The following is a 12,529-nucleotide window of genomic DNA, read 5'->3' on the forward strand; positions in this document are numbered from 1 at the left end:
CAATAACAACTACAAGGAAGCGATGAGATGCTGGGGGGGGGGGGGGGGGACAGAGAACAATTGGTCATCAATTGGAAAGGTTGAAAAATTGTAGAAGCAATTAAAGAATTGAAATGTTCTCTGTATCTTGTCTGCCGATATCCATAAATAAACAATATCTGAGGATAATGCGGATTTAAAACAGCATAAATTGATTTATTCCAACTCCAGAAATGTCCCATCATTGGAATCTTAAACCATTCAGGCCACCCTCACGGGTCTTAATCGGATCACGGGGGACAAGTTTACTTTAAGAATCTTTTGAGCCCTTTGGCGTGCTTTGGAAACACTTTCATCGGAAGAGGAATCTTCAACTTTTATGGTTGGAAAGGTAGTGAGACTGAACGCGGCGGCTTGCCTGGATAAGTTGCCTCGTAAAACCCTGCTGATAACCTGCGAGGCAGAGGTCTTTGTGAGGCAGCTTTTGCTTTTCTTGGTGACGGGTTCCCCCGCATTGGTTCCCACTTTCCTTTGTCTCCTCCGCCGACTGCTGGGCGCCCCCTCGGCGGCAGATTTGATTTGAGCCGCGGGCTTCGCTTCAGGTACCGCGGAGCGGCACGAAGAGTATCCGTACACGTCCTTGCTCCGCAGGATGAGCGGGGAGAAGCCATCCTCCCTCATGCTGCACAGGAAGTCCCACAGCTCCAGCTCCGAGTTGTGAAAGTCGTCGCACTTGGGCATGAAGATCCTGAGCGCATCCTCCAGCGCCTTTGTTCCAGCGAACACCATCTGCGACCTGGTGTAGACCACTCGCTCCTCGGCAGCGCACACCTCCATGGCCAGGCTCAGCCTCAGCCTGACTCTGCCCACTTCACTCACTCTATGTTAGACACGCACGCATAGACAAGCACTCCAGAAAGGTTCAGCCTTCTCCCCACACGCACACGCCCACCGAGCATGGAGTGGGAGCTGTAAATAAATACACCCACACAAAAGCCCCACTCACATTGCCTCAAGATGGCCCTGGGAAATGAGAAACGGCCCCATCCGCCGCCTGTTTATAAAGAGGAGCCCTCCCAGTACGTCAGCGCAGTGACTCCACCCCGCCCTGCTCCAGAGAGACACAAACAAGCCGCCCTCCCGCCCTGCGGGACCACGGGGCAATGGGATGGGGCCACACAGGCAGAGCAAAGCAAACACTTGGGAGTGGGGACAGACTCACAATGCTGGAGCAACTGAGCGGGACAGGCAACATCTCTGGAGAGGAGGACTGAAGAGAGTCCGAAGAAGGGTCTCGACCCGAAACGTCACCAATTCCTTCTCTCCAGAGATGCTGCCTGACCCGCTGAGTTACTCCAGCATTTTGTGTCTATCTTCGGTGTAAAGCAGCATCTGCAGTTCCTTCTTGCATACTTGGGAGTGGGGAACTGGGACAGCGACATCTCGGCTGGTCAGGGGAGTATATGTGGGGAGGTTGGCACTGGGTCACTCAGATCGAGATACCCACTCGGGTTTCATACACTGGAAGACCTCCTGGTCTTCTCCAGGAGGCCAATGTGTATCATCAGTCCTCAGCCGCCATGTGGTCGTCGCCGCAGCTTCAAGGATCTGCTTGGAGTGGGATCAGTGACCACGATATATCTGATCACATGAACTATACTTGCTTTAATAGATTTTTACAGTTTAGCCCAAAGGAATGGGAATTGGCAGGCTTGCCTCTTCCATATAACAGACGTTTGCCAAATCAGAGTCTGAAACCCAATCACCCGACCCCAAGCTTTTTCGCGCGATTCCGAACTAACAACGGCTCCGCCGAGCCGAGCACCATGGGCGTTAGGGCACCATTCAGTGAAGTGGAGATAGACACAAAGTGCTGGAGCGACTCAGCGGGTCAGGCAGCATCGCCGGAGTAAAAGGATGGGTGACCTTTCGGGTCGGAACCCTCTTCAGACGGGTTGGATTTCCAAAGAGAATACCAGATTTCAGCTCTAAGAAACCCCAAGCCTGAGTTACTGTGTATTTAACAGTTTCAAACTGTTATCAACACTACCCTAAAGCTATGTCAGTTCAGTTTAGAGATACAGCGCGGAAACAGGCCCTTCGGCCCACCGCGTGTACACCGACCAGCGATGCTTGCACATTAACACTATCCTACACACTCCAGGGACAATTTACACACACACCAAGCCAATTAACCTACATACCTGTACGTCTTTGGAGTGCGGGAAGAAACCGAAGATCCTGGAGAAAACCTGCGCAGGTCACGGGGAGAACGTACAAGCTCCGTACAGACAGCGCCCGTAGTCGGGATCGAACCCGGGTGAAATGCGCTGGAAGGCAGCAACTCTCGCTGCGCCACCGTGGCCGCCCCAAGTCAGTTCTGATTAATCATTTGGAAATAATCTTTGGCCATTTTCCCTTTTTCATTGAGTTACATAACTTTGTCTATTTTGATGCAATAGGTCTGCTATTATAATTCACAACTCCTGTGACTACAACATGTAAAAGAGATTTGAACAGGTACATGGACAGGAAAGGTTTAGAGGGATATGGGCCAAACGTGGGCAGATGGCTCTCGCGTAGGTATGACTTCTTGGTCAGCATGGACGTTTGGCCAAAGGAGCTGTTTCCATGGTGTGTGACTGTATAACCCCCTTTAGTCCATCTTTTGCATTAGTTCTAGATCAATGATCATACTCTTTGACGCAAACCTTGTATCTCTCGTTGTTTAATTACTCCTAACTTCCACTCCCTGACACGCTTTTTTTTATCCTTTCCCAACGCTTCCCCTGTACTCCTGTTCCCCTGTTTTAAAAATGTAATATCTCTGAAGAACGGTCCTGACCCAAAGCATCGCCTATCCATATTCTCCCAAAACGTCACCTATCCTACTTCTCCAGAGATGTTGCCTGACCCGCGGAGTTACTCCAGCACGTTGTCTTTTTTTTTAACTAAATTTTTTTTGAGTTCTGATGAAAAATTATCAATGTGAAATATAAATTCCGTTTTTCTCTCTCCATAGATGCTGCCTGATCTGCTGAGTCTTTTCAACCTTTTTATTAAGGAAAAGTACTTGTTCCATAAATTTTCAGGATGATCCAATTGGACAAACTATTTTTCTCAGAGAAATATAATTTCCATGCTCTTCAGTACCGTCACTACCCACCATTAGTGAGTAGTCTCACAGTTATTATACTCTTAGCTCCATCACCTTCATTTGCAATTATAATTCCCAGTATTAAATCCCTATTAATTTGTATTATGTTCAACTGTATTTTCATAAATATATTCTGCATTTCAAATTTTGCTTACCCGTTTAAAAAATATTCAACTGACTATAACAATTATTTTCTGAATAGACAAACCCTACCAAAATAAAAATCAAAGGCTACATTGGCTTGTATGATATTTCTCTTTCCAGAGACGATGCTTAACTGGCTGAGTTCTTCCAGCATTTCTGTTTTTTGTTTCAGATTCAGCAGTTTTATTTGCTTTCCGTGTATGTTATAATATTGACTCTGCACATTCGATAAACATTGCCGTGTTCTGTTCATATCATGAGTGGAATAAATAAAATGGTGAGACAGCTACTAGGTGTAATATTCATTCATCTGCACAATAATTATAAAAACTAGAAACACAGAATTATATTGACTCAGCATCCTGTCCCAGCTGCTCATTGTGTTTTGAACTTGCACCATTGCCTTAGATTACATGTAACTCATTTAAATTTTAAAGAAAACTTGAGATTCCTTACTAGGTTTATGCCAATCACTGGACAGCACTGTTAATTCAATTATAAGTCTATTTACTGAGGATAAACAATGTAATGTTTTGGGCGGTGCAACTTTTAGAGATATAGCATGGAAAAATTGCCAGAATTTATAATTGGTGTGGCAGTAGTGTTATACAGCATGAAAACAGGCCCTTCGGCCCAGCATGCCCATACTGATCAAGGTGCCCCATCTACACTAGTCCCACTTGCCTGTGTTTGGCTCATATCCCCCTGAACCTTTCCTATCCACGTACCTGTCCAAATGCCTTTTAAATTTGTTATAGTTTCTGCCTCAACTACCTCTTCTGGCAGCTCATTCCATATACCCATCTTCCTCTGTGTGAAAAAGTTGCCCCAGATTCCTATTAAATCATTTGCCTCTCACCTTAAACCTATGTCCTCTGGTTCTTGATTCACCTATTCTGGATAAATGACTGCATCTAGCCCATCTATTTCCTTCATAATCTTATACACCTCCATAAGATCATTTCTCATCTTCCTACGAACTAGGGAATGTACTCCTAGCATGCCCAACCTCTCCCTATAGCTCAGGCCCTTAAGTCCTGGCAACATCGTTATAAATCTTCTCAGCACTCTTTCCAGATGTAAGCTTTGATTACCATCTTTGCTATCGACAATACCACCCACTTTAGTGTTATCTGCAAACTTATTAATCATATCTTGTACATTCTCATTCAAATCGATGATATAAACCACAAACAGCAATGGGCCCAGAACCAAAACCTGAGGCACACCATGAGTCACAGGCCTCCATCTCCTAGTGTAGATGGGGCACCTTGATCAGTATGGGCATGCTGGGCCGAAGGGCCTGTTTTCATGCTGTATAACACTACTGCCACACCAATTCTAAATTCTAGCAATCTTTAGACAATAGACAATAGACAATAGGTGCAGGAGGAGGCCATTCGGCCCTTCGAGCCAGCACCGCCATTCAATGTGATCATGGCTGATCATTGTCAATCAGTACCCCGTTCCTGCTTTCTCCCCATACCCCCTGACTCCGCTATCGTTAAGAGCTCTATCTAGCTCTCTCTTGAATGTATTCAGAGAATTGGCCTCCACTGCCCTCTGAGGCAGAGAATTCCACAGATTCACACTCTCTGACTGAAAAAGTTTTTCCTCATCTCTGTTCTAAATGGCCTACCCCTTATTCTTAAACTGTGGCCCCTGGTTCTGGACTCCCCCAACATTGGGAACATGTTTCCTGCCTCTAATGTGTCCAACCCCTTAATAATCTTATACGTTTCGATAAGATCCCCTCTCATCCTTCTAAATTCCAGTGTATACAAGCCTAGTCGCTCCAGTCTTTCAACATATGACAGTCCCGCCATTCCGGGAATTAACCTAGTAAACCTACGCTGCATGCCCTCAATAGCAGGAATATCCTTCCTCAAATTTGGAGACCAAAACTGCACACAGTACTCCAGGTGCAGTCTCACTAGGGCCCTGTACAACTGCAGAAGGACCTCTTTGCTCCTATACTCAACTCCTCTTGTTATGAAGGCCAACATTCCATTGGCTTTCTTCACTGCCTGCTGTACCTGCATGCTTCCTTTCAGTGACTGATGCACTAGGACACCCAGATCACGTTGTACGTCCCCTTTTCCTAACTTGACACCATTCAGATAATAATCTGCCTTCCTATTCCTACCACCAAATTGGATAACCTCACACTTATCCACATTAAACTGCATCTGCCAAGCATCCGCCCACTCACACAACCTGTCCAAGTCATCCTGCAACATCATAGCATCTTCCTCACAGTTCACACTGCCTCCCAGCTTTGTATCATCTGCAAATTTGCTAATGGTACTTTTAATCCCTTCATCCAAGTCATTGATGTATATTGTAAATAGCTGCGGTCCCAACACCGAGCCTTGCGGTACCCCACTAGTCACTGCCTGCCATTCTGAAAGGGACCCATTTATCCCCACTCTTTGCTTTCTGTCTGTCAACCAACTTTCTATCCATGTCAGTACCCTACCTCCAATACCATGTGCTCTAATTTTGCCCACCAATCTCCTATGTGGGATCTTGTCGAAGGCTTTCTGAAAGTCGAGGTACACCACATCCACCGGCTCTCCCCAGTCAATTTTCCTAGTTACATCCTCAAAAATTCCAGTAGATTAGTCAAGCATAATTTCCCCTTCGTAAATCCATGCTGACTCGGAACGATCCTGTTACTGCTATCCAAATGCTCCGCAATTTCGTCTTTTATAATTGACTCCAGCATCTTCCCCACCACTGATGTCAGACTAACTGGTCTATAATTTCCCGTTTTCTCTCTCCCTCCTTTCTTGAAAAGTGGGATAACATTAGCTACCCTCCAATCCACAGGAACTGACCCGGAATCTATAGAACATTGGAAAATAATCACTAATGCTATATCTCTAAAAGTTGCACTGCCCAAAACATTACATTGTTTATCCTCAGCAAATAAACTTATAATTGAATTAACAAACTTCCACCATCACCCACTGCTTCCTTCTATGAACCCAATTTTCTATCCAGCCGGCTAGCTCTCCTTGGTTTCCATGCGATCTTACCTTCCAGAGCAGCCTACCATGCAGAACCTTCTCAAATGCCTTGCTGAGATCCATATATACCTAGTCTACAGCTCTGCCCATATCTTCACAAAACTCAATCAGATTCGTGAGACACTATCTCCTACATATACCATGCTGACTATCCCTTATTGGCCCTTGATCATCTAAATGCATGTATATCTTATCCCTCAGAATACTCTCCGGTAACGTTCCGACCACAGATGTTCATCTCACGTACAGTTCATCTGCGGTACAGCTCCTAGGCTTTTCCTTGCAGTCCTTCTTAAAGAGAGGTACGACATTTGCCATCCTCCAGTCTTCCGGCACCTCACCTTTTTTAATGATGACTCATAACTCTTAGCCAGGGCACCTGTAATTTCTTCACTATTCCCCCGGTGTACTTGAATGTACCTGATCAGGCTTGGGAGATTTGTCTACCGTCATACACTTTAGGACATTTAGAACCTCCTCGACCATAATACTGACTGCCCTCAAGACACTATCATTGACTACTTAAGTTCCCCAGTCCTCATGCATTTCTCCATTGCAAACACAGAGGCGACATACTCATTGAGGATCTTGCCCATCTGCCATGACTCCATAAAGAGATGACCGCTTTGATTCCTGAGGGGCCCTATTTTCTCTCTGCTTGCCCTTTTCCCTTTACTGAACATAAAACTTGGATTATCCTTAATATTATCTGCCAGAACTATCTCCTGCCCCTTTATGCCCTCCTGATTTCCTTCTTTAGCTTGCTCATCAGTTCCCGATACACTTTCAGGGATCCCAGTGGCCTATACCTGTCCCATGCCTCCTTCTTATTCTTGACCAGAGCCTCAATTTCACTGGTCATCCAAGTTTCTTTATGTCCACCTGCATTGCCCTTCACTCTAACAGGTAATAGGCTAGATTGAAGATAAAGCCTAGTAAGTCACGGAGTATTTCTTTGGCAAGAGGAAAGGTAATAGAGAAAAGTTCTGTGTAGATGAGGAAGAAATCCCGTCTATAATGGAGAAACCAGTTAAGTTTGGGTAGGTGTTATATCAGGAAGTTGGATGACATTGAACAGCTTCAGCAACTTAGAAAGGATATTACTAATGGGTTAGAAAGGATAGAGAAGTCAGGGCTTCCAGGCAAGTTGAAGTTGTGGTGTTTGCAGTTTGGACTATTCCCTTGGTTGATGTGGCCACTGGTAGTATATGAGGTGCCAATTTCTAAGGTGGAAAGGTTAGAGAGATTGGTTAGTTCATATATTCGGAAATGGTTAGGTGTTCCACGGTTTCTTAGTAATGTGGCTTTATATGGGAAAGGTATTCTCCATTTACCATTGTCAAGCCTACAGAGGAGTTTAAGTGTGCTAAAGTGAGGTTAGAGTTGCAATTAACAGGGAGTAAGGATACCTTAGTTAGTAATCTGGTAGCAAGTGTAACTAGAGGGAGGAAGTGGAACTCAAAGCAGGCAGTAAAAGAAGCACAAGTAGCTCTGAGGCACAGACATTGTTGGTAGGGTACAGCAAGGGAAAGGCTTAGGGCTCAGCACAGGGAAACCAGTGTGGAGTAAAGCAGGTCCAACAGAGAGGAGGAAATTGGTTGTAGAGCAGGTACGTCCTCAGGAGGAAGCAGTGAGATGTGTAAGGGCAGTAGCTCAGGTTAAGCAGGGACAGTGGATGAACTGGGAAAGTGTAGAAAATAGGAGGTATAGCTGGAGGGACCTGTGGTGCATGGATGCGGGTCATGTAAGTTTCCTTATTAGGGCAATTTATGACGTGCTGCCATCACCACAGAACCCCAAACAATGAGTAGGTGGGGACTCTTGTGTCCCTCGTGTTCAGAGGAGGCAACGCTGAGGCATATGTTATCAGGATGTAGGACTAGTCTTTCTCAGGGTCTTTATACTTGGCGGCATAACCAGGCATGGAAGTGCATACAATAGCTGCAGCAATTGAGAGGAGGAGAGTACAGGTGAATTCAGTAGGCATCAGGACAGGGAGCGTGGCGATTCATTTTGTCCGTGAGGGAGAGAAAGGAGGGAAGTTTGCAGTTTGGGATGAGTCAGGTCAGTTACGGGGAGCCAATGATTGGGAGATGCGGGTAGATTTAGGAGGAAAGCTTGATGTTCCACGGGAAATAATTATCATTAGTTCGAAGCCTGATATAGTGTTATGGTCAGTTTGTTGGCGGATAGTGTATTTTATAGAACTGAGAACTTAAAGGATGAGGCTTATGAAAGGAAACCTTCCTGAACAAGTTTGACAAATTCTGCCCCACCTAATCCTTCTGCATTATGGCAGTCCCAGTCAATATTGGGAAAGTTAAAAAATCCCCTACTATGGTACCAATAAAACCAGATGAATTTGTTGAAAGTAAATTCAATTTGACTATGATGGTTAAGTTGCTTGCTAAGGTCATGAAGGGGACTGATAATGTTAACACAAAGTTAATGTGTAAAAAAAACAAAGTGCTGAACGAATTCATTGGGTCAGGCAGCATCTAATGGACAGACTGATCAAACTAAAGGTCTAGACCTGAAACGTTATCTCTCCATTCCCGCTGCAGATGCTGCCTGACCTGCTGATTTTCTCCAGCACTTGGTTTTTTGCTCAGGATTGCAGCATCCGCAGTTTCATATGTCTCCACAGTTAATGTGAACGTGGACTTTCAGAAGTAATTTGGTTAAAAATTATATAATAGACCTGCAAGCAGAATAAAGGGACAATATATTGAAACATATAAGATAATTAGGGGATTGGACACATTAGAGGCAGGAAACATGTTCCCAATGTTGGGGGAGTCCAGAACAAAGGGCCACAGTTTAAGAATAAGGGGTAGGCCATTTAGAATGGAGATGAGGAAGAACTTTTTCAGTCAGAGAGTGGTGAAGGTGTGGAATTCTCTGCCTCAGAAGGCAGTGGAGGCCAGTTCGTTGGATGCTTTCAAGAGAGAGCTGGATAGAGCTCTTAAGGATAGTGGAGTGAGGGGGTATGGGGAGAAGGCAGGAACGGGGTACTGATTGAGAGTGATCAGCCATGATCGCATTGAATGGCGGTGCTGGCTCGAAGGGCTGAATGGCCTACTCCTGCACCTATTGTCTATTGTCTATTGTCTATTGACCACATAGAATTACTTGTTGCATGACATAAAAAGTAGAGCAACAAAATATTCAGGACAAGTTCTTCACTGTAAAATCGGACCAATGCTCACTCAGGAACTATCTGAAAGATTTTTTTTATTGCTCAGATGAATGGGATTATTTTTGTTCATAAAAATTCTGGTGCTCGTAAAAATTGGTGTTGGGGCACACTGATCCGTATTGATATTTCTTGTATACAAGAATCATTTCAATTGCAGATAAAACAAAGCCTGAACCATTTCGAGGATCGTCACTCCAGGAGATTATAGAAGCCTGGTAAACTGGAGAGTTACATGGCAGGTTAAATTAATCACAGGGAAATCTGATGTAACATATTTTTGGAAGCAGAATTAAGAGAAGCCATATGTTAAATGGTACCATTTGAAGCGTCACAAGAAAAAGTTAACAGGTGTGTGCACAAATCTTTGGAGATAAATGGTGTTTTCTGAGGGCCTTGGATCTGAAATGTGCACCCTACTTCTCTTCACACAGATACTGCCTGACCTGCTGAGTATTTCCAACATTTTCTGTTTTTATTTCAGATTTTCAGCATCTGCAGTTTTTTGATTTGTGGTCTTTAATGCCAGTTGAGAAGGCATTAAAATAAATGTATTTCTTGGCTTTTCTGAATAGGGCAGCAACAAGGCAGCAGAAAGATGTGCAATACTTTAAAACAGTGGTGACAGCTGCTCTAACGGCAACATTCAAAAGACCATTGTTGAAATACTTGAAGATTTTCAGGGCTCTGAAAAAGTGCAATTAAATAGGATTAAAGAGCTGACATAAGCATTTTGTGTTGAATGGCCTTTTATCCTGTAATTTCCTATGAATTTGATTTTTTGCTACATATATATATTTTGTTTAAAATAGTAGCATTAACCTAGCTTGCTCATGATCAAGAAAATTATTTCTCCTAGATTTTTATCTCTCAATACACAATTGGCAATGCAGATCAACAGGGATAATATTTTATTTATAAAGAGTGGCAAACTGTAAATTGTCACATATGTTGTATGCTCATTGAAAGGAGGTGTGACTGATCGGCAAGGTGCTCTGGTTTCCTCCACATCTCAATGACATACTCACAGGTTAATAAGTCATTGCAACTTACCTCTTGATGTATCTACTGTAACTAGCAAAACGGTCAAAGGGGAGTTGATGGCCATGTTATATTGAATAAGTAACAGGGATGTACAGGGAAATAAGGAAAGGGGAATGGGACTAATGAAATTGTTCTGCTGGAGCTAACAAGGACCTGATGGGCTGAATGGTCTAGATATATCTTGTAAGGAGTAATTGTGCGAGTCTTCCTCATTAGTAAATAACATGAAACTGAATAATTTACTGTGCAAAATACATTATTAATATAATGTTGCAAATTTATTGGTCTGCCATAATCATTCATTACGTGGAAATTAGCATTATAAAGTAGCACCACAGAGAACAAACAGCAGACATTACCATACGTGATGTCACCCACTCATGGGCGGTTGGGGTTGAGTATCCTGCGATAAACTGCATGTGCACCAGCTGGTTATTATAAAATTGGCAGGAAAGATTGTATTGTTCCTTTCATTTTGGGTCAGTAAGTTTGGTGTGAAGGTAAAGGGGCTTTGTTTACTCATTAATTTGCAGAGAGGAGATGGGATTAATTTATTCATCAAATCATTGAATTTGGTGCAAGAAACAGAAGGGATCCATTTATTCAGTCGTTTGTAGAGGGGAAAAGAAGCAGGACTTTGAGAATGACAGTTGCTATGGTTACATGTGCTCACTGGTGCTGAGAGCAAACGCACAGCTGTTTAATGTTCTTTTTCAACTGCTGATAGTTCATGGGAAAGTAGTTCCAGTTGGGTTGGGTCTCACTTACGTGGAATAAAATTGACACGATGGAGATAAAGTAACCACTGTTTGTTATCTGGACCTAGTGACCAACTACCATGTGCAAAGTCAGGACAAGCTGATATCATAAAGATATGGGCACTTCATTCATAAATCGAGCAAAGTAGATCAGGCATGATCATTATAGGCAAAGACCCATTTCCAGAGTACATTTATGTAGCTGGTTAAGTATTTGGTCAAGTGTAGGAAGGAACTGCAAATGCTGGTTTAAACCAAAGATAGACACAAAAAGCTGGAGTAACTCAGCGGGACAGGCAACATTTCTGGAGAGAAGGAATATGTGACGTTTCGGGTCACGACCCTTCAGTCTCAACACGAAACGTCACCCATTCCTTCTCTCCAGAGATGTTACCTGTCCCATTGAGTTACTCCAGCTTTTTGTGTCTATCTTAAGTATCTGGCCAATTTTGATAATGAAGGACCCTGAAAGAGCAGAGATGTTATCTGCCCAACAGACATGTTACAAATGTTGTAAAAGCCTCAGAATTAAAACCTTGTGCCAATGTTTGCCACTAATATGACTTTACAACAATAATCCATGGTGTTGTTTGCGAATGGATGTTCATGAGAAGCTGACAATTTTGCTCAAAGATAGTGTGGAATTTGCCAAAATAGGGATGTGCACAAAAACTACAAAGAAATTAGAAAATCCATATGGAAAAAATGAAGCACATAAAGAGATGAGAAGAGTTTAGATGTAATACTATGATAAAATAATTAATGCTGTAGTGATGGAGAGTTACGATAAGAACAGTAGCTATGGGAGTGGAGCAGAAGTAAAAAAGAGTGTTGATAAATGTTAGGCACAAGAAACTGCGATGTTTGGATCTGGAGCAACAAACAATCTTCTGGAGGAACTCAATGGGTCGAGTAACATCTGTTGGGAAAAGGAATTGTCAATTGTTTCGGGTCAAAACCCTGCATTCGCTGTTTCTCTTTCCACTGATGCTGCCTGACCTGCTGAGCATTACCAGCATTTTGTTTTATATTTTAATTTCCGGCTCTGTGGTATTTTTTTATTTGTATTAATAAAGTTAATTCAAAGCATTTGTGTTGAGCAAACTTTCATCAGAAATTGTTGGTGCAGTTACTCTTCAAAAATACTCATGCAAGTACCTGTTTAAAAATATGTTCACCATATTTAGCCTGGGCCATATATGGGTGATCATGCATACAT

General features: G+C 43.2%; 1 protein-coding gene across 1 annotated transcript; it reads right to left on the reverse strand.

Moving 5' to 3' along the window:
* Positions 1-240: 240 nt before the first annotated feature.
* LOC144605107 (coiled-coil domain-containing protein 71L-like) lies at positions 241-848 on the reverse strand. The gene has a single exon (XM_078420162.1). It carries the CDS (start codon positions 814-816, stop codon positions 241-243), a length of 576 nt encoding a protein of 191 aa, XP_078276288.1. The 5' UTR covers positions 817-848.
* Positions 849-12,529: the final 11,681 nt, after the last annotated feature.

This window comes from Rhinoraja longicauda, chromosome 23, assembly GCF_053455715.1.
Source record: "Rhinoraja longicauda isolate Sanriku21f chromosome 23, sRhiLon1.1, whole genome shotgun sequence".
NCBI classification, from domain to species: domain Eukaryota; kingdom Metazoa; phylum Chordata; class Chondrichthyes; order Rajiformes; family Arhynchobatidae; genus Rhinoraja; species Rhinoraja longicauda.